Below are 20,013 nucleotides of genomic sequence, written 5' to 3'. Positions count from 1 at the left end.
TAATTTAATTGGATATGAAGCTGCTAGATGTCTAATCTAACAGTTGAGTTGGTACTGACCAAAAAAAAAATCTTTACACCTAGATCATTTTATATTTTGCTATGTGTATCAGGGCATCATATCCTGCCACAACTGTATAATAATATCAATTTACATGTATACATGCTTACCAAAAAATTCAAATGAGATTTATTTCATACAGTGTGATTTTGTTTATAATTTTAAATATATAAACCAAGAATTGCCAATTTATGAGTTTTTATGCAATGTTTAGTAGGGGATTTTATAGTAAGGTACTGAAATGAAGTTTGTTTTTCCTACCCAATAATCCTATGTTTTTGTTCTGCTTAGATTTGGTTTGCAACTATAGTCTTTATTGCTTGTACAGTCATAGTTCGTTCTAGTAAAAGTACATTCTGAATTTGGCTCATTAGGTTTTAGTGGGGACATAAATATAAGGTGCCAGTAAAAGCAACTAAAGACAAGGTAATTTTCTTGAAAAGAATTGGTTTTGTGTTCAAATGTATACTGACAAAAGTACATATATTCATTTTAGGTGAAATCTTGACGAAAGAAATTCTAGAATAGCCTATGGCACTGTGATAGATAGATAGATAGATAGATAGATAGATAGACAGACAGACAGACAGACAGACAGACAGACAGATAATGCAGCTTGGAGGACAGAATTAATATGCTGAAAAGACATACATTGATTTAAAATCACAGGAAATGAAATAAACACTTGTCAGAAGTAATATATTATTCAAAGAGTTAAATTTATAGTTAAATCTGCAGACTTATCAAGTAATTTAATGGTACATTAATGGGGTTTGAACAGAGATTGTTTTGAATAGAATCCTTTTATATCAGCTGTTGCACATATGCTTTTTGTATGTGCTTCTCTAAAATAAAACTTAATGAAACAGCTAATAAAACCCCAATTTGTTTGTGCTTTCTTTGAGAAATGAGCTGTTAATATGCAGCTACTGTTTATTACCAACCATGCATTTTAGTTGTCTTTCAGTAGATATTGTTACCAGGAATCCATGCTGTGTTTACACAATCCCAGAACATCTTTTTTAAAAATAACCCTGTCAAAAACATGTTTAATTTTCTTAAATGAGATAATATGTAAGAAATGTGTAACTAGGTTTGGTTAATAGTACCTGGAACAGTTGTCCTATTTTTGCAGGATAAATTATATATATATATATTCATTTTGTGGTATAGTGGTAGATGATAAATCAAGTTTTCTGAAGGCTTTGTGAAAGCATAAATCAGGCATAAAAGCCATTTTTGGATCTATACCTCATATTGCAACTGCATGTTGCTAGCTAGAAGAAAATTAATAGGAGAAATGTGATTCTTGGTAGTTAACTCTTATCTGGAAAACTGCAGCAAGCAGATTCCCCCCCTTCTTTTTTGCACCACTGTTGGATTGGTATAATACAGGATTTATTGATCCCAATACCCAAAATCTCCTATCAGTATGGACAGTGATGAAGAATGCTGGGATTTGTAATTCACTAACATCTGGGGATTTTTCATCTTTGAATGCTCACTAATGAAAACATTACTGAACAGTCTTTGGAACTGCATATGGATTGTGAGAAATATATCAGGAACATATTGGGAGGTATAGAGGAAAGTGATTAAAACAGCAAGTGAATGTGTCGAGTAGAAATTCTTGTGTTTCATCAATCTTTAAAAATATTTCTCCTCCATTATAGAAGCTTTTCTATTTAAGCCAATGTTAAAAATCTATCTTTTTTACATCAAAATTAATACCACTTGTGAGCAACACAAAACCAGAGTGAAGAACAGTCTGTATCTATAATACAAAGCAGAAATGGACAACCCAGAGTATCTCCAGATTACTGTGCTGATCTAAATTCTACAACTTTCTGTTGTTTAATTCTCAGTAATATCTTTTCAGCTGTGGTATGTTTTCACTCCCCAAAATGGAATCTGGACATACTTCATGTGTTCCTTGGAGAACAAACAAAATATAATGTGGTTGGAAGCAACCCTCTCTATCTTTATATAAAGCTACATGGCAGTAATATAAACAGCAATAGATGGATAGACTATGTGCCATCAGATTTTCAATTCCTGGCACCATGATCTATCCCTAATCTGTTTTGTGAAATTGCCCAACAGGGTATTTATCAGTGTAACTGAGTGATCTACCTTACTGCTGTCAGCCTCCATTTATTTCCTTCCATCTTTTTCAGCATTAGAGCCTTTTTCAGAGACCCGAGTTGTTACCTAATATGTTTGAAGTAGGATAATTTGATAGGTAAATAGGTATGGACACATCACATCATTTGAATATTTTTTTTCAATGCCCTCATAGCTGCTCTATCAAGTGCTAGTTTTCTTGACTGCTTGTTCCTTTAGAGTTGATAGTTTAGGCCAGGGGCAGGCAACCTCGGCTCTTTTATGACTCATGGACTTCAACTCCCAGAATTCCTGAGTCAGCTATGCTGACTCAGGAATTCTGGGAGTTGAAATCCATGAGTCATAAAAGAGCCGAGGTTGCCTACCCTTGGTTTAGGCAGAAGCTATCCACCATTTTGATACCTTCATTGTCAAATCTAGGACTCTTTGCAGTTGCTATTATTAGTTTGGTTATCTTTATATTTCATTTTAGTCCTATTTATTCACTGTGCTCTTTGACTAAGGCTTGTGGATCCTTTGTATGTTTGACTGTCAGCAGTATCATCAGAATGCAGGGTATTTATATCTTTTCCTTCAGTTTTACACCCTTCTTTTCTTCCAGTCCAGCTTTCCTTAATATATATTCAGCATATAGATTGAATAAATAAGGGCAGAGTATGCAGTCTTATCGTGTGTGTTTTTTTTTTGCCAACTTGAAATGAGTATTTTTTGGTGAGTTCCCGACCTATCTGTACATTTCCCATGAAAATAATGGGAAGTCTGGGATTTCCATTTTTCCTAGTACTTTCCACAGCTTGATGCGATCAACACAATTGAAGCTTTTCAATGAAGCATATACTTCTTTTTGCTATTCTTTTGCTCTCTTAAATATCCAGCATCAGTTATTATATCTCGTGTTCCCTGGCTATTCTAAAGCTATCTGAACATCTGGCATCCCTTTTCCCATGCATGGCTGTAATCTGCTTTGGATGATCCTTATTTTGCTAGAATGTGAAATTAAGGTTATTAAGTATACTAACTTCCTATAGCCTTCTGGCTTGGTAAGGCTTGAAGTTTATCTAACTTCATCTTCTCTTACTTGTAAGTAGAGAATATCTTTTAAGGTACCGTATATTGAATACCTTGACATCTCTACTGTTTCAGTATACTTTTATTTTCCTTTGTTCTCCACTGAATTGGTTACTGTCTGTTCATTGGCATCCTTTAGCATATCAATTTGAGATTAGAACATTCTTCTGATTTCAGAGATCTTTTGAAAGATTTTCCTTGCTCTCCATGTCTGTTTCCATCTTCTTTACAGATATTGCTTCTTGTCTCTTCTAACACCTCTCTGAAACACCTTGTTAAGTTCCCTTCTGACATGTTTGTTGTTTGATTTTGACTTTCTTCTTTACTTTGCCATTTTCACTGTTTGTTGTGACATCCAGTTTGCTTTCCTCATTTTTGGAAGTCTTTTTTCACATTCTTCATAAACAACTTCTTTAAGTTCATTGCATAATTCCTCTGGTTTTCTGTTAATGAGAAACAGAAGTTCAAGTGATTCCTGATATGCTCCTTGAAAATAGTGGCTGCATAGATATTTTTCAATTTAAGGACCACAGTTGAGGCTAGAATTCCAATTGCTGCAATGCGGTTGTAAAATAAGAAATCATGGGATTATATCACTTAATGACTGCAATATTGGCAATCCACATTGCTATTAATAAGTGAAATTTATTAGTTGTTAGCCAAATACCCAACCTAGTCTAAGCCATTTTGGTTTTGGGTCCTTTCAGGCCCAAGCTTTAGTAAGGAAAGGGCTGCCTCCAATTCCTCCTACTTGCCTATCTCCCCTCCATCTGTGCCCTTTTGGCTATCCTGCATCCTGCTTTGTGGAGTAGCAAGCAGCCCTGGAACCAAGCAGCTCTAGGCCTGCTTGCCATGCTCTGCAAGACATAAGAACCCCAGCTGAATCCCAGACACCCTTGCTATCCAGCACTCTGCTGCTGCTGCTGCTGCTGCTGAGACATGACTGGCTTGTCTGCTAATCATAGGGGACTGACTTTGTGCAGTGAAAAAAAAGCAGAAGGAACTTAAAAGGGGCCTCAGCATTCCACTGGGGTGGTTTTGCTCTGAGAAAAGTGGGGGGAAGAACTGAACTAGCCCTTCCTTGAGGTGGAATATGCCATCATTGTTCGGATTACTTGTGTAATATGACATATTCAAGTTTTATGCTGTGAATTTATTTGATTTATAAATTTTAACTCATTTTCAGTGGTAAATAACAAATTCCAAAGTGAGGGCAATTTAAATCAATTTACAGTGACTTTTAAGCAATTGAAACTTCTAAAAGTAAAATATTTAAAATATTTAAAATCAGCTTAAAAACAAGCTACATGACAATAATGAATAAGACCAGAAGGCATGAAGATAAGCTATGCCCAGGTGAACATTGTGAACCTAATGCCTGGCGAGCCCCCCGTAGATAGGGCTCGCAACTTGGGAGTCCTCCTAGATTCACAGCTTTCTTTAGAAGATCATATAGTAACTCTGACCAGGGGGGCCTTTGCCCAGGTTCGCCGGGTGCGCCAGTTGCGGCCCTATCTAGACCGGGATGCCTTGCGTACGGTCACTCATGCGCTCGTGACCTCTCGCTTGGACTACTGCAACGCTCTCTACATGGGGCTGCCCTTGAGGACCACTCAGAGGCTCCAACTGGTGCAGAATGCAGCCGTGAGAGTTGTGTTGGGAGTCTCCCGATACTCCCATGTTACACCTATGCTCTGTGAGCTGCATTGGCTTCCAGTTGTCTTCAGGGTAAGATTCAAGGTGCTGGTAATGACCTTTAAAGCCCTACATGGCATGGGTCCGGAGTACCTTAGGGAGCACCTGCTGACGGCATCAACTTCCCTCCGCCCAGTGCGCTCCCATAGAGAGGGCCTCCTCAGGGTGCCACCGATCAGAGAATGTCGTCTGGTGGCCCCCAGGGGGAGGTCCTTCTCTGTGGGTGCGCTGGATTTGTGGAACCGTTTACCGGTTGAGCTCCGGATGGCACCCGACCTTCGGTCCTTCCGGCGGGATCTAAAGACCTACTTGTTTGAACAAGCTGGCCTGGTCTGATGGGTTTGGGTTTTATTATTGTTTTAACGTATTTTAACTTATTGTTGTAATGTTTTCGGCACGTTGTTTAATCTTTTCTTAATTTTTGTATCTTTGTATTTTAGTATTTATTGCCCTGTTCACCACCCTGAGTCCTTCGGGAGAAGGGCGGTATACAAATAAAATTATTATTATTATTTAGGGTATTTGAATCAAGATCAAATGTGCCGCATCACATAACATGTCAAATGTCAAATGTGCCGCATCACATGACATGTCGCAACGTATTGTGACTTTTTCGCATTGCCGGAGCTGGGGTGGGCGCAGCCTCAGCATGATGCAACCAGACTGCGGGCCGGCAGTTTGACAGCCCTGGTCTAGACAGACAGTTACATAAGGATATACACACCTATAGGTATTCAGATTCTAATATCATATAAGGCTACTGTGAATTTGGCTCGATAGCAAATTGGGAAAAAGCATTAACATTTTTAGAACAGATTAAAAACATTTTAGTGGTTCTCCCCTTCAACAAACATGTAAAAGTTAACCAGCATTCGGGATTAAATAGATTGTTAGAATCTTTCAGCTGAACTGACTTGGAATTATCCAGTTTTATTCCTGAATATGGCCCTATTGATATAAGTGAGTTAGTACAGTAACTCTAACTTCAAATATATAGATTCAGTTCACAGGGATATTATGATCAACAGTATCAAAAGCTGCCAGCGAATCAAAGAGAATAAAAAAGCTGTAATCTCCTTTTTTGTAAAGATCAACCATCAGTGATTGACCAAACCAAGGGTGATTTGGTCTTATAACAGGTTTGATCTTGTAAGTGGGCAAATCACCTAAACATATATGTATCTAGATAAATTCTAGCTGGTAAGAGTATTTGAAGCTGCTAAGCACCATATTGAGACATTTATAATGACTAAAGTCCAAAAAACCCCTTCACATTTTGAAAATTAAGTTAGCAGTTTTAATTATACTTTTCATTCTTACAGAGCTCTTTAGTACATTTCTGGGTCTATGTACTTTAATGTTTAATTTTAGAAAGTGCTATTTCACATTCTCCTGTATTACAGATGGTAATTTTTTTGTTCCATTTTCAATGGCATATGGGAAGAATCCTTCTTCATGCTTCTTGTGAAGTGCTTTTACTGAATGTCTGTTGAATGCTTGTGCCTTACAATTTATCAGTTTACCATCTGCACTTAACTGGAAAATGGGTCAGCATATATGATTTAATAACAATACAACCTTGTTTTGTTTTGACTGTTTTGAAATTGTTATTCAATATGGTATTAACTAGAGATTTTTATTTATGAATATTTACCCTGTGTCTTATTTTCTCTCTGCCACATTTGATATGATACATTTTGTAAGGCAAAAGGCAAGATCATATTGTATGATACACTTTGTAAGGCAAACGTTGCTTTGTAAAAGGAACAAATCCTCTTTAAGTAATGCTTTAAGTTGTAATATTTTACAAATAATTATGTCCTCATCCTGGACGATAATACTCAAAATGTGTTCTTAGAAACTTCCAATTCCAATGTTTCATCTGAAAATTTTGTTTCTACTTAGCTAATTAATAATTGTTTTAAATAGTGAAATTTAGTATTTTTATTCTTCTGTTGAAAGATCAGATTCTACTGCATATTATGAAAATATCTTTATTCAGAATACTGAATTTTTCTTAGATTTAATCCTCATATATTGCCTACACATTTCTGTAACCATAAATAAAGTGTAATACCACTAGAACGTATAATGGTTGGTTGAGTTTGATGAACTGGTTTTAAAACATGACAATGAATTAATATTTGATAGCAATATAATATTACTAGGATAGCTTAGAAAGAAAGTGAAAAGATTCCTCCAGTAAAGAAATTGAGAAAAAAAAATCAGCTTTAAGATTTTCAACTAATGGAAGTATTACCAAGAAAGAAAAAGGTAAAGATTTTTCTAGTATTACGAAAGTAAGTGGATAGAATCAATAGAACAGAGGCAGCAATCCTATGCATACACGAGACTGAACATCATTAAATTTAAGGGGGCTTATATTTGAGTAAACATGAATAGAAAATGTGGGTAGGAGTAGGTCTAATAATTCTGAATTTTTATATACTGTTTTAAGAATATTGAGCAATAAATCTTGACAAAACACTCTGGAAAAAGCCAATGACAAACCACTTATGCATTGTTTCCAAGAAAATAACATATAATATATGTAATATCTGAGAGACAGGCTCAACTTCACAAAATTTTGATTACTCAAGGACTTAAGTATTTAATTTGGGATGCTTTTGTATCAGTTTGCGTATTGCATAATTTAATTAAAATCCTTAAAATGAAAAACCTTTTTAATTTGTAGAATTCTTTCCTGAAAACAAAAAATTCAAAGTGTGCTTTTCTTTAATATCTAAACATAGGACTCTACTGATGGCTACATGAGTAAAACACATTTTCAGCTGAAAAACAGAAGTATCTCTTCAGGCAGAGTGGACATAGTAAATGATGAACCAACATTTCTGTCTGTTGAGGTATGTAACATTTCTGCTTTTGATCAAACCAAAATATTTTAATATTGTAATTTAAATCAATAAATTTAGTAATGTGAGCATTCATCAAATAGGTTACCAGGTAGACTCTAAAATTAATTGGAATAATTACAGAATAGTTTAGCTGTTGTTCATATATAATACTTGCTTGTTAATCATGTTTTGATTATACAATCAAATGTTTCATTATGTATCAGACAAATAGAATAGAATAGAATAGAATAGAATAGAATTCTTTATTCATTTCATTTCATTTCATTTCATTTTATTTATATACCGCCCTTCTCCCGAAGGACTCAGGGCGGTGAACAGGGCAAGCATAAAAAATACAGAGTTACAAAAGTTAAAAAAGGATTAAATATATGCCCACTAAAAACAGTAAATACAAATATTAAAATAACAATAAAAACCCCCACCCATCCCCCATCAGGCCAGGCCGGCTTGTTCAAATAGGAATGTCTTTAGATCGCGATGGAAGGAGCGAAGATCGGGCGCCATCCGGAGCTCAACCGGTAACTGATTCCATAGCTCCGGGGCGCCCACAGAGAAGGATCTCCCCCTGGGGGCCACCAATCGACATTCCCTGATCGGTGGCACCCTGAGGAGGCCCTCTCTGTGGGAACGCACAGGGCGAAGGGAAGTTGATGCCGGCAGCAGGTGTTCCCTAAGGTACTCCGGACCCATGCCATGTAGGGCCTTAAACACCATTACTAGTACCTTGAATCTCACCTGGAAGACAACTGGCAACCAATGCAGCTCATGGAGCAGAGGTGTGACATGGGAGTATAGGGAGACTCCCAACACAACTCTCGCGGCTGCATTCTGTACCAGTTGGAGCCTCCGGGTGGTCCTCAAGGGCAGCCCCATGTAGAGAGCATTGCAGTAGTCTAGATGAGAGGTCACGAGCGTGTGAGTGGCCGTGCATAAATCATCCCGGCCTAGATAGGGCCGCAACTGGCGCACCAGGCGAACCTGGGCGAAGACCCCCCTAGTCACAGCCGCAATGTGGTCTTCCAAAGTGAGCCGTGAATCTAGGAGGACTCCCAAGTTGCGAGCCCTATCTACGGGGGGTAATAGTTCACATTGGCCAAATGTGATTGGACACACAAGGAATTTGTCTCCGGTGTATAAGCTCTCAGTGTAGATACAATCAACAAGTGATAAATCATGACCATAATCATAAAATACAATCATCATAAATCATAAGATACAACACTTAGTGATAGTCATAGGATACCAAATAATCAACCTAAATCATAATAGAATACTAAATAAAAGCAATTAACATAAATCATGAGATACAAAAAACAAGTTATAAGAAACTAAGGAAATAGGTAATAGGAAAGATGAAAAGATGAGAATGATAATAGGTAATACAGCCCTACTGGGTAGTTTGACATCCTAGGGCATAGACAGTATTGTAGGGATTAGTTGTTTAGCAGAGTGATAGCATGGGGGAAAAACTGTCTTTGTGTCTGGTTGTTTTGCTGTACAATGCCCTATAGCATCGTCTTAAGGGAAGAAGTTGAAACAGTTTATATAGAGGATGTGCAGGGTCTGTAGCTATTTTTCACAGCCCTCTTTCTGGCTCATGCAGTATACAGGTCCTCAATGGAAGGCAGGCTGGTTGTTGTTATTTTTCCCCCCCAGTCCTAACTATTTGTTGAAGTCTGTGTCTGTCTTATTTCATTGCTGTGCCAAACCAGACAGTTATAGAGATGCAAATGACAGACTCAATAATTCCTTTGTAGAACTGCATCTTTGGACAGTCTGAGCTTTCTGAGTTGATGCAGGAAAAACATTCTTTGTTGTGCTTTTTTGATGACGTTTTTGATGTTAAGTGTTTATTTTAAGTCTTGAGATATTATAAAACCTAAAAACCTGAAAGTCTCTGCTGTTGATACTGTGTTGTCTAGTATTGTAAGAGGTGGTAGAATAGGAGGGCTTCTCTTAAAATCTACTAACATCTCTACAGTTCTGAGTGTGTTCAGTTCAAGATTGGTCCGGCTGCACCACAGGGCCAGTTGTTCAACTTCCCATCTGTATGCAGACCTGTTGTCGTCTCAAATGAGACTAATCACTGTTGTATCATCTGCAAACTTCAGTATTTTAACAAAGGGATCCTTTGAGATGCAGTTGTTGGTATATAGAGAAAAGAGTAATGGAGAAAGTGCATAGCCTTGGGGGGTACCTGTGATTTTGCCTAGTTTCACCTGCTGCTCCCTATCTGTTATAAAGCTTATGATCCACTTACAGGTGTGTCAGGCACAGCCAGCTGAATAATTTTAGTGAGAAGAATATCTGGAGTGATGGTATTAAATGTCGAGCTGAAGTCTACAAAAAGGACCCTTGCATAGGTCCTTGAAGATTTAAGATATTATAAGATGTAGTGAAGTACTATATTAATAGCATCATCTGCCAATTTGCTCAGTAGCAAATATGAAAATTGCAAGGGGTCTAACACTGGATCCGTGTTGGTTTTCAGGTGGGCCAGCACTAGCCTTTCAAAGGTTTTCATAATTATGGATGTCATAGCAACCAGTGTGTAGTTGTTCAGCTCCTTGATGGAGGGCTTGATGGGATGATAGTAGATTGTTTGAAGCAAGAAGGAACATAACAGATCTCTAGTGATTAACTAAAGATGCAGATGAAGATGGAGGCCAATTGGTTAGCACAAACTTTCAGTCAAGGAGTTATCTTGTCCGGCCTGGTGCTTTTCCAGGCTTCTGTCTGTGAAATAGACCTCACACATTTTTTTCTGTGATTACCAGTGGTGGGAGGCCCAGAAGGATGGAATCAGCTATTGGAGACTTGGCTGTTGTTGGTGTATCTGAAATGGAGAGGGTGGCGATAGTTGACAATGGTTTCCTCTCAGATGTACAGTAAAACACATTCAGGTCATCTTCCAGTTGTCAATTCCTTTCAGCATGGGAAGGAGGTTTGCTGTAGCCAGTGATATTTTTAAGGGTTTTCCACACATTTGCTGGTTCATTTGTTGAGGGCTAATTTCCTCAACTTTTCAGAGTAGCTTCTTTTTGCTGCTCTGATCTCCCTTGTTAATACATTCCTGGCCTGATTGTACAGCATTCTATCTCCTTTCCTGTAGGCTTCCTCTTTGGCACGAAGTAGTTGCTTGAGTTTATCTGTGAATCAAGTTTTGTTGTTATAATGCCCTTATTTGAATGGATATGTTCAAACATTAATATAAGCCAGAAGCAATCAATGCCAATGTCATTTTAAAAAAAATGCTGTTTCATTTCTGAACTAGTTTAAAGGTGAAATAAAGGAGAATAGCTAAATAAAATCAGATTTAAGACTAATTGAAAAAAATGAGCTGATTTTCTCGTGTTTATTACAATTAGATTTTAAGGTAGTCTTTGACTTACAACCATAATTGGGACTGAAATTTTCATCGCTATGTGATGTTCTTACAAATGGAGACATCATGTGACCACTACTTAATAACTGCAATCGTGGCAGTCCGGTTTCCCATTGTTAACTGAGAATTGTGCATTATGAAACAAGTGTCCAACCAATGCAAGCCATTCTGGGCTTCCTGAGCCTCAATAAGGTAAGGGACTGCTTCCATCTCCTCCCACCCATCAATTTCCCCACCATCTCTGCCCTTTGGCTGCCTTGTACCCTGCCTTGCAAGGTGGGAATTGCCTGGGAATTGCATCTGCCCCAGTCACAGCTGCAGTCATCTTTTCCATCCTGCATGCTGGGAGCCCAGTGCCTTGCGCTCTACCACCCCAGCTCTCACTGCTGACAAGTCTGTTTGTTCAGTGCCATTGTAACTTTGAACAGTGACTGAACAAATGATTCTTAAGTTGAAAATTCCCTGTAGTGTTGTTGCTACTTGAATAATTAAAAAGCTGTATGTCTATGGAGATTTTCAGTCATCCAGGTCATGGTTGTCCCAGAAATGCACTTTCAAGAGGCAACTGGACTTTCTTGCTTTTCTTTGAAGGTGTTTCTCCTCTCATCCAAGAAGCTTCTTCAGCTCTGACTGGATGGTGGGAATGGAAGGATTTACTGTATACTCCTTTCAGACATCTGGTCATGTGTATTCTTTTGGAGAAACATTGAGGCCACTTGGAGGTTTGTCTGTGTCCTCAGGGTTACCTGAGTAGTGCAAATAGGTCTGGAGCCTTCTTGGAACTGCTGTATAGCTGTATAGCTCTGCTTTCTGCAGGATTTTTTCCCAACAGCCATTTAATTTAAAGACATTTAAATTAAATTTCACAAATATTAGGGATAACTTTAAATTTCATACAGTTATTTCACATTAACAACTAAAATAATTATTTCTGTTAGTTAAATTAATATTAATTGATTTAAAATATTTAATTTTAATTCCTGCTTAAAAGAATAATTGTATTTTCTTTGTACACATTTCTTACTGCAATTTAGAATATTTTTAGTAAAAGTAAGCAATATTTATCAAATCTGTAGCATTATATTTGTAATATAAATTTGTATATTTATTTTAACTGTAACATTACTCAGATTATGTGGTCAAGCTAAAGCATGCATTAGATAAAATTGTTTTTACATCTTATTCTGTATCTGACAGTATATGATTGCATATCAGAAACTCCTTACAACTTCACCTAACAATAGAGCCATCTAACATCAGCTGCATTTTTCCTAACCTTTTTTCCTCTCCATCCTTCTGTAACCCATATGAAGATCTGTTGAAACTTGATTGCTTGTAACAGTTTAGTAACACTTCAGTTGGCTTAATAAAGATATTGACTTGGTGGATTTGGAAGCACTTTTAGAAAAGCTGTATAAACTTTATAGAAATACATATATATGGAATTGGCCAGTCACTTATCTATTTTCTCATGGGGCATATCCGGTGTAATGTGGATGTGGATTATTGCTTGCATGGTAATTGGAATGTATTGTTGCTTGCATGATACGGAATTGCTTTCCTCTCTGCAATTCCTGTAGCCTGTGAAATCTGTACTGTAGATTTGTTATGGTTGAATACAACTCTAACTAAAAAATTTGGTCTCAATTAATTGGTATGAGAATGGTCTGAAATGGTATAGGGTTTCCTGCCTGAGCAGGGTTTGGACTAGAAGACCTCCAAGGTCCCTTCCAAGTCTCCTCTCCTCTCCTCTCCTCTCCTCTCCTCTCCTCTCCTCTCCTCTCCTCTCCTCTCCTCTCCTCTCCTCTCCTCTCCTCTCCTCTCCTCTCCTGTTCTATTCTATTCTATTCTATTCTATTCTATTCTATTCTATTCTATTCTATTCTATTCTATTCTATTCCTATGTGCTCACCTAGAGTCAAGTTCAACTCAAAGATATGTTATCTTTTCTTAATATTTTATTGATTAAACGCATTGATATATTGATTAGAGATTAGAGCTAATACATAAATAATAAATTTTGTACTGTGAACATCTAAAACAGGCATGTCAAACTTGAGACGTCACGTGACATCGCGCAACGTATCAGAGCTTTTGCCGGCAATGGGGTGGGCACGGTTTCGTTGGGACGCATCCGGCCCGTGGGCTGGCAGTTTGACACCCCTGATCTAAAATGACTGGGTTGATTTCTTTGAATCATGTTCCTTTGATAGAATGTAATCAGATAATTTTCTATAAATGTCATAGTATTAATTTGGTGTCAATAGAGCCTACAGTCATACATGTTTTATGTGAATTGCTTTTATTTTTGAGACTATGGTGAGATGGAAAAAGTCATTCTGGATTAAATATGGAAAGTTTTCCATTGGATAAATCAGCTGCCAAGTTATTAATGCTGAACATAATCTTTTAATTTTAAAGTTAGACAGTTTTTGAAAATTTAGCTTGGCTATATGAATGCATTTTCATTAAGGGGCATCATATGTAGGTGCACATATTAATCATACAAATGTTTATTAATCATTTTTCCAAACAAACAAATGTGTTCAAATAAGAAAAAATCAAACTCTTCTTATTTTTGTGTAGAAGAAAATAGCTTGAACAAAAATGTAAATATTTGCATAACTGCACTGTTTGTTATGGAGTAAAAATCTGAAGTTAAAACTTAATAAACATTACTTAGGAAAAAATGTAAACAAGTTTAATGAAACCCAGCATTCAATAGGATTTTTTTTTCAGAGGAAAAAAATCCAAGTATTGTATTTTAAAGATAGTTTATAAACTGCCAACTGTTACTTTTGCTAACAGGAGTAATCTAAAAAAATTATAATTTCAATTACATTTAATAGTTTTGAATGTATAGTTTGTACCTGAGTTGATTCAGTGTTATACAATGCATGCAGAAAACATACAATGCATTTTCTGCCATTCAACATTGGGCTTTGATGTGTTCCCTGCAATAATTCTGTAGCAACCTTGGCTCTTTTATGACTCGTGGACTTCAGCTCCCAGAATTCCTGAGCCAGCCATGCTGGCTCAGGAATTCTGGGAGTTGAAGTCCACGAGTCATAAAAGAGTCAAGGTTGCCTATCCCTGCTTCTAATAATAATAATAAATAAACCTTTATTGTCAAAGTACAACATGTGTACATTGAGATTAGCTGAGCCTCCCCCCGTGCTCTCTCCCCCCAACACACCCTCCATCCTACCACACCATGTGAACCAACTACACCACACACCAGCCTCCCAATTCAATTCTGCATAAGATTATGTCCCATTTAAAAGCCTAACAGCCCACGGATAAAAGCTATTTTTCAGCCTGTTGGTACGGCTGGCTATATTCCTATATCTCCTACCAGATGGTAGGAGAGTAAAGAGATACCGTCCAGGGTGTGAGTCATCCCTGAGAATCTTCCTCACTCTTCGAAGGCAACGAGCCCTGGCGATGTCATCCAGTGGTGTCAGGGAACAGCCCACAATGTCTTGTGCTGTGCCCACTACCCTCTGCAATACTTTCCTGTCTGCGGCTGTCAGACCAGCATACCAAACCACAATACCATACGAGAGAACGCTCTCTATAGTAGACCGGTAAAAGAGGGTCATTAGCTGTTGTTCTACCTTGTTCTTCCGCAAGACCCTAAGAAAGTGAAGCCTCTGTTGGGCCTTTCTAGCCACCTGGGTTGTGTTAACTTTCCAGGTCAGATCTTCACAGAGGTAGACTCCCAGAAATTTAAAGGAGGAAACTCTCTCTACACAGTCCTCCCCGATGTAAAGTGGGGCAGGTTCCTCCTTTTTTCTCCGGAAGTCTAACACCATCTCTTTCGTCTTGCCGATGTTTAGGTGCAAGTTGTTGTTCTAGTTAGTTGAAAAAAAAAGAGATTATAGGGATATTCCAGAAACCATTTAAGGTTAAAATGTTGAAATGGGCACAGGTAAAGCAATGTATATATTACAGACCCTGTCCTCTGAAACGGGAGAAGTTCCAGAAATAGGCACATCTACTCTCCCAAGTCCTTAAGACTTGGCTCTGCTCTCATGTCATCAAGTATGGTCCTTATGGTTTTTGAATATTAATATTGCTCTTTTATCTGGTTGGTTGTGTTTCTAACTGTGTTTTAAATTATGTAATTTGAAATATTTTAAGCCTCCTAATTCCTTTTGGAATCAGTCAGTCTTAAAAATCCAATAAATCATCAGAACAATTAGCCTAAGCATCTTCATTTTCTTTCCTTCTAACTCAGGTAGGGAACAGACCATAATTCTCTTTCTGCTGGAATGCCAACAGAATCAAGTTTTATAAACTCATTTAAAGACTGATAATGATACAGTTACCTCTGCACCCTGATCTCTAGGTACTATTTTTTCTATGGAAAAAAATATCATGTTCCTAACTGAAATGGTTCTTTGGAGATTCTCAGCCCTATTGGTAGTTGGCAGGTTTGAATTTGGGATGTTTTGCCTATAGTGTATGTGTTTTATAATTGAATTATATATATATATATATATATATATATATATATTTATATATATATATATATATATATATATATATATATATATATATATATATATATATATATATATATATATATATATATGCTTCTGATATGCTAAGAAGAATAAGACATCATATTAATATAAAAAATACCCATTAACTAAAGTAAGCAAAGTGACCTTTTGTATTTTTTGGATTAAGACACCTATTGAATTGCAGGGTTGTTTGTTTGTTTAGACTGTACAGTTCTCAGGTTTTTAAAGTACAATAAATTGGAATAAATTATGAACAAAAACACCTTCATTTCTTTAGAATGTGATGTAATATGTGATTGAACATACCTCCAGGACGTACCTCCTGGAGTTTACATAGAAATGGAAAAATGAATTACATGATAGTTAATCATGTTTATCCTGAAATTAAGATCTTTTTCTAAATTGTTGTTTCAGCATATCAAATTGTTACTCTTTATTAAATAATGTCATATTCAAATTATCTCTAATTCAGATTTCTTTTTCTCAGTTTGAAATGCATAAATAAATAACCTGGTGAAATCCCTACAATATATTTTTCTTGATCAGTCTAAACATTTTATTCTGTGAATGGAACAAGCATTATTCAGGTTGTAAATGAAAGGAATTTCCACAACAATTGTGTTTTGAAAGTTCATTAATTTCCTTTTAACACTAAACAAGTTCTGATCTTTTGCGTTTGACATGGGCTATATGTTAATAGAGAAATGCAGCAGTTGTAACATAATGCTCAGTGTGTTTTCTTGTAGCATGTAAAATGCTTATTGTGTGAAATGTGAACGATAAAGTTATGAGTACTTTGTCATTAGCTTTAGCCAGTGTTTCATAAATTTAAACTTTAATAAAAATAATAGGATCATCATTCTGATCTTTTTTTTAAAGTTTCTGACTTTTGAGCTTCTCCATTATATATGTACTGTGTAGCACAAATGTCTATTGTGTATTGTTCTAATATAGCAATTTGGGTTGATGAATAAGAGAATGTAGTATATTTCCTAATGAATATCATGACATCAGCAGTAATTTTTATGAGAAGATATAAAGTTAGCTTTAATATATAAAATGAATTCTTTAAAAATGTTTCTAAGGAATATCCAGCCTTTAAATTTAAGTGAAATAAAATACAATTCAAGCCAATAAAGCAAGTCAAAATTTTATTAACTGAAGTGCCACTTGAAATAGTTGGTTAAAGAAAATATTAAATTATTATTTTTTAATCAGGTCAGGGTTAATTAGTTGGTTCTGATCTGTATTTGTATACAATAATCTTGGAGTGTTTGCATATTACTTAGAAGCTAAGAAAAAAATGAAAAACCTTTACATGTAACCCAGGACGTGAAAGTCTTCTTCACCTGATGTTTTATGGAATACCTATTTTCATTATTCTATTTTAACTATCTTAACGAGTTATGATTTTTCTTTATTCTTTTATGTAAAAGCATCTGTTTCTTAGTTTTGTTCACAGTGAATATTCTTCTGAATTCAGGAGGACAAAAGTTAAAAATATGTTGATATCAATATCTAAGTTTTGATACTGATGCAGTATGAGATTTGAAATACAAAATGAGATTCATTTTTAAATATACACAATAAAACGGATAGTATAGTTTCAAATAGCCTAAGCATAGCATAACTATTGGTTATAGTATATTGACAGCAGTTTTTTGTGTATAGAAAATACATAGGCAAAATCATACTTGACTTAACTGTGGCTTGTTGATGAAACCATTATTGGTTTGGTTGATGCCTCACTGGAAACCATAAATTATGATAGACAAAATACAATGATTTGTGATCATGTAACACTTCGTTTCAAATCAAAACAAAAGATCACACATGTTGTGTGATTCTTAACTAAGTATGGAAAAACCTATAAATTGTGTTAAATCTACTGTGTGACCAAGACAGCAGTTTCTAAGAATAGGTTCTACTCCTCCCCAGTTTTCTTCCTTCTATTGTCTAGTCGAGTGTCTTCAGAGTGTTGAAGACTAACAAACACATAGGTCCAGATTAATCCTTATTGTATCAGCAAATGTTCCAGGCCCCATGTGCTAAGGAATAACATCTGTCGGAACCCATGAGTTGGGTCTGGTCTGCCCTGGCACCTGCCCAGTAAAACAATAATTCCCAGAAAGTGAGATTAGCCCCATCTCTACTGACCTTCTGTAAGTCTGTAAGGCCTGGAGTCTCAAGGGGATAGTGGTCTGATGAGGTGGTTCCAGTGTTTGTACTGTGATGCTCTCTCTCAGCCGTTTTATAATAATATTAATTTTGGTACTTCCTGAATTTTTTTTTTGTAGTTTGTTCGTAGCCTGCCCAGAGCTGTGTCATGTGAGATGGGCAGCCAAATAAATGTTATTAAATAAATAAAGGTCTATATAAATTCCAGAGACCATTCTTTCCATTAACCTGAGCAAGTTTTATTTCTATTAAAAGGTGAAATTGTTACAAAATTACCTCCTGATGAACTTCCACTTGTTCTCCTGTTTATTTATTTAAATAATTCATTCTCTCTGGCCGACATGTAAGAATTAAAACAAAAACTTCAGCTTCTGCATGTAATTCATTCCCAAATTAAAACATCAGAAAGACCATGTCACCAGCAGAGCTCCCTCAATCACCTGGCCCAAATGCCTGGGGAAACAGCATTATAATTATAAAATTATAATTAGAGCCTTGGTGGAGCAGTGGGCTAATGCCTCCTTAAGTAACACCAGCTGCCTGCAATTAGTGCAGGTTCGAGTCCCACCAGGCTCAAGGTTGACTCAGCCTTCCATCCTTCCGAGGTAGGTAAAATGAGGACCCAGATTGTTGGGGGCAATAAGCTGACTTTGTAATAATGCCACTGGGGGGGGGGCGAAAGCCCTAACAAGCAGGCATATACATAGAATGAAGGCTATTGCTAAGCACATTGATTTGTGCTTTAGATTGTAAGCCGCCCTGAGTCTTCAGAGAAGGGCGGGATATAAATGGGATTAAAAAAAAATGTGAAAAATGAATATTCATCCTCATAGGATTATTATAACATAAATACAAAATAACAAAATGTCTTTCATACAATGCCATAACTATTTTTTAGTAATAAGATTAACCTAATTATTTTTTTCCACCTGTTAACCCTTAAACTGGTTTTGCAAATAAATCTCTATTTCTGCCTAAAAGTGGAGTTAAAAATAAAAGTTCGTGCATGCTAATACGTATTGCTTCTGATACTTTAGCCTGTTAGCCCTTTTACTATGTCACTGACTGCAGAGCAGAAAAACCCATGTACAGAAAATAATGAAACAAAGGATTAGCAAATTGGAAGTGCAACACTATAGGTTATTTGTAAATGTCACCTAGGAGTCATCCTGTGCTAAGGATGTTGGATTTTCATTTCAGAAGTTTTGTCTTCAGTTTCTGGTTTTACCCTTTGGCAATTTATGTTCATCTTGATTAAAAAATCAGTATATTATAATCAGCTTTCTTTGTACATTAAAACGCTTTCCTAATACTCCAGAGGAACCATGGGACTTATCACTTTTCACAGAGAATTTACAGTATATGTATAGGCATGATTAGTCACATGGTTTCCTTGAACATCTGCTGTGCTGGCCTTCCTGCACTGTTACAAGAACACAGCTGGGATTGGAAAGGCAGCAGGTTTAAAAGCAATTCCAGGTATTTGAAATTTTGAAATATAAAAATAAAATCATGTGAAATTTGAGGAGCATCCTGGTGAAAGCTTTTCCATAGCAGCCAAAAAAAGAAAAAGAACAACAAAGATGAATATTTTAGGTTCATGAATCTGTTGGCATTTGATCAAAGCCTTATATTCAGTTAATTTATATCTAGGAAGAGAAGCAAGAGACCTTTATAACGATTGAAAAATAGCTTATAAGGACAATGGGCAAAATAGCAACTTCAATTGCAGAGAAATTAATTTGAAGGAAACTGCATTCATTCAAAAATGTCCTACAGAGAAAGTAATATTTTTAAATACAAGCTTTCTAACTATCTAGTGATACTTTGTAATACATATCTAACTATTTATTTCCATTCTGTTATATTTTGCCAATGAAAAGTTGTTTTCCAGATATTCAGACTTATCAGATAAAGTGACAGGGGAGTGCAAACTTCTAAAGAAAGCACATTAAATCGCTTAGAAATAGCCAGAAAGCTTTAACAGCTCTCTTGGCTGTTGCAATAATGTTCTCCTTCCATCTGCTGCCTTCAAACTTGCTGCATTCTTTATTCTAAACAAATTGTTTGCTTGTGTGTTCATGTGTGGATGAACATT

General features: G+C 36.3%; 1 protein-coding gene across 2 annotated transcripts in view; it reads left to right on the top strand.

The window, feature by feature from the left end:
* Positions 1-20,013, top strand: part of ATG10 (autophagy related 10) — a 115,475-nt gene that overhangs the window by 5,304 nt on the left and 90,158 nt on the right. For both annotated transcript variants that reach the window (XM_083357266.1, XM_083357267.1), the window contains exon 3: positions 7,701-7,811. In XM_083357266.1, the coding sequence (XP_083213392.1) occupies positions 7,701-7,811 (111 nt within the window). The remainder of the gene's footprint in view (positions 1-7,700; positions 7,812-20,013) is intronic.

Source organism: Vipera ursinii (assembly GCF_947247035.1).
Source record: "Vipera ursinii genome assembly, chromosome: 2".
NCBI lineage: Eukaryota > Metazoa > Chordata > Lepidosauria > Squamata > Viperidae > Vipera > Vipera ursinii.
This window is presented reverse-complemented; position numbering and strand designations above follow the sequence as displayed.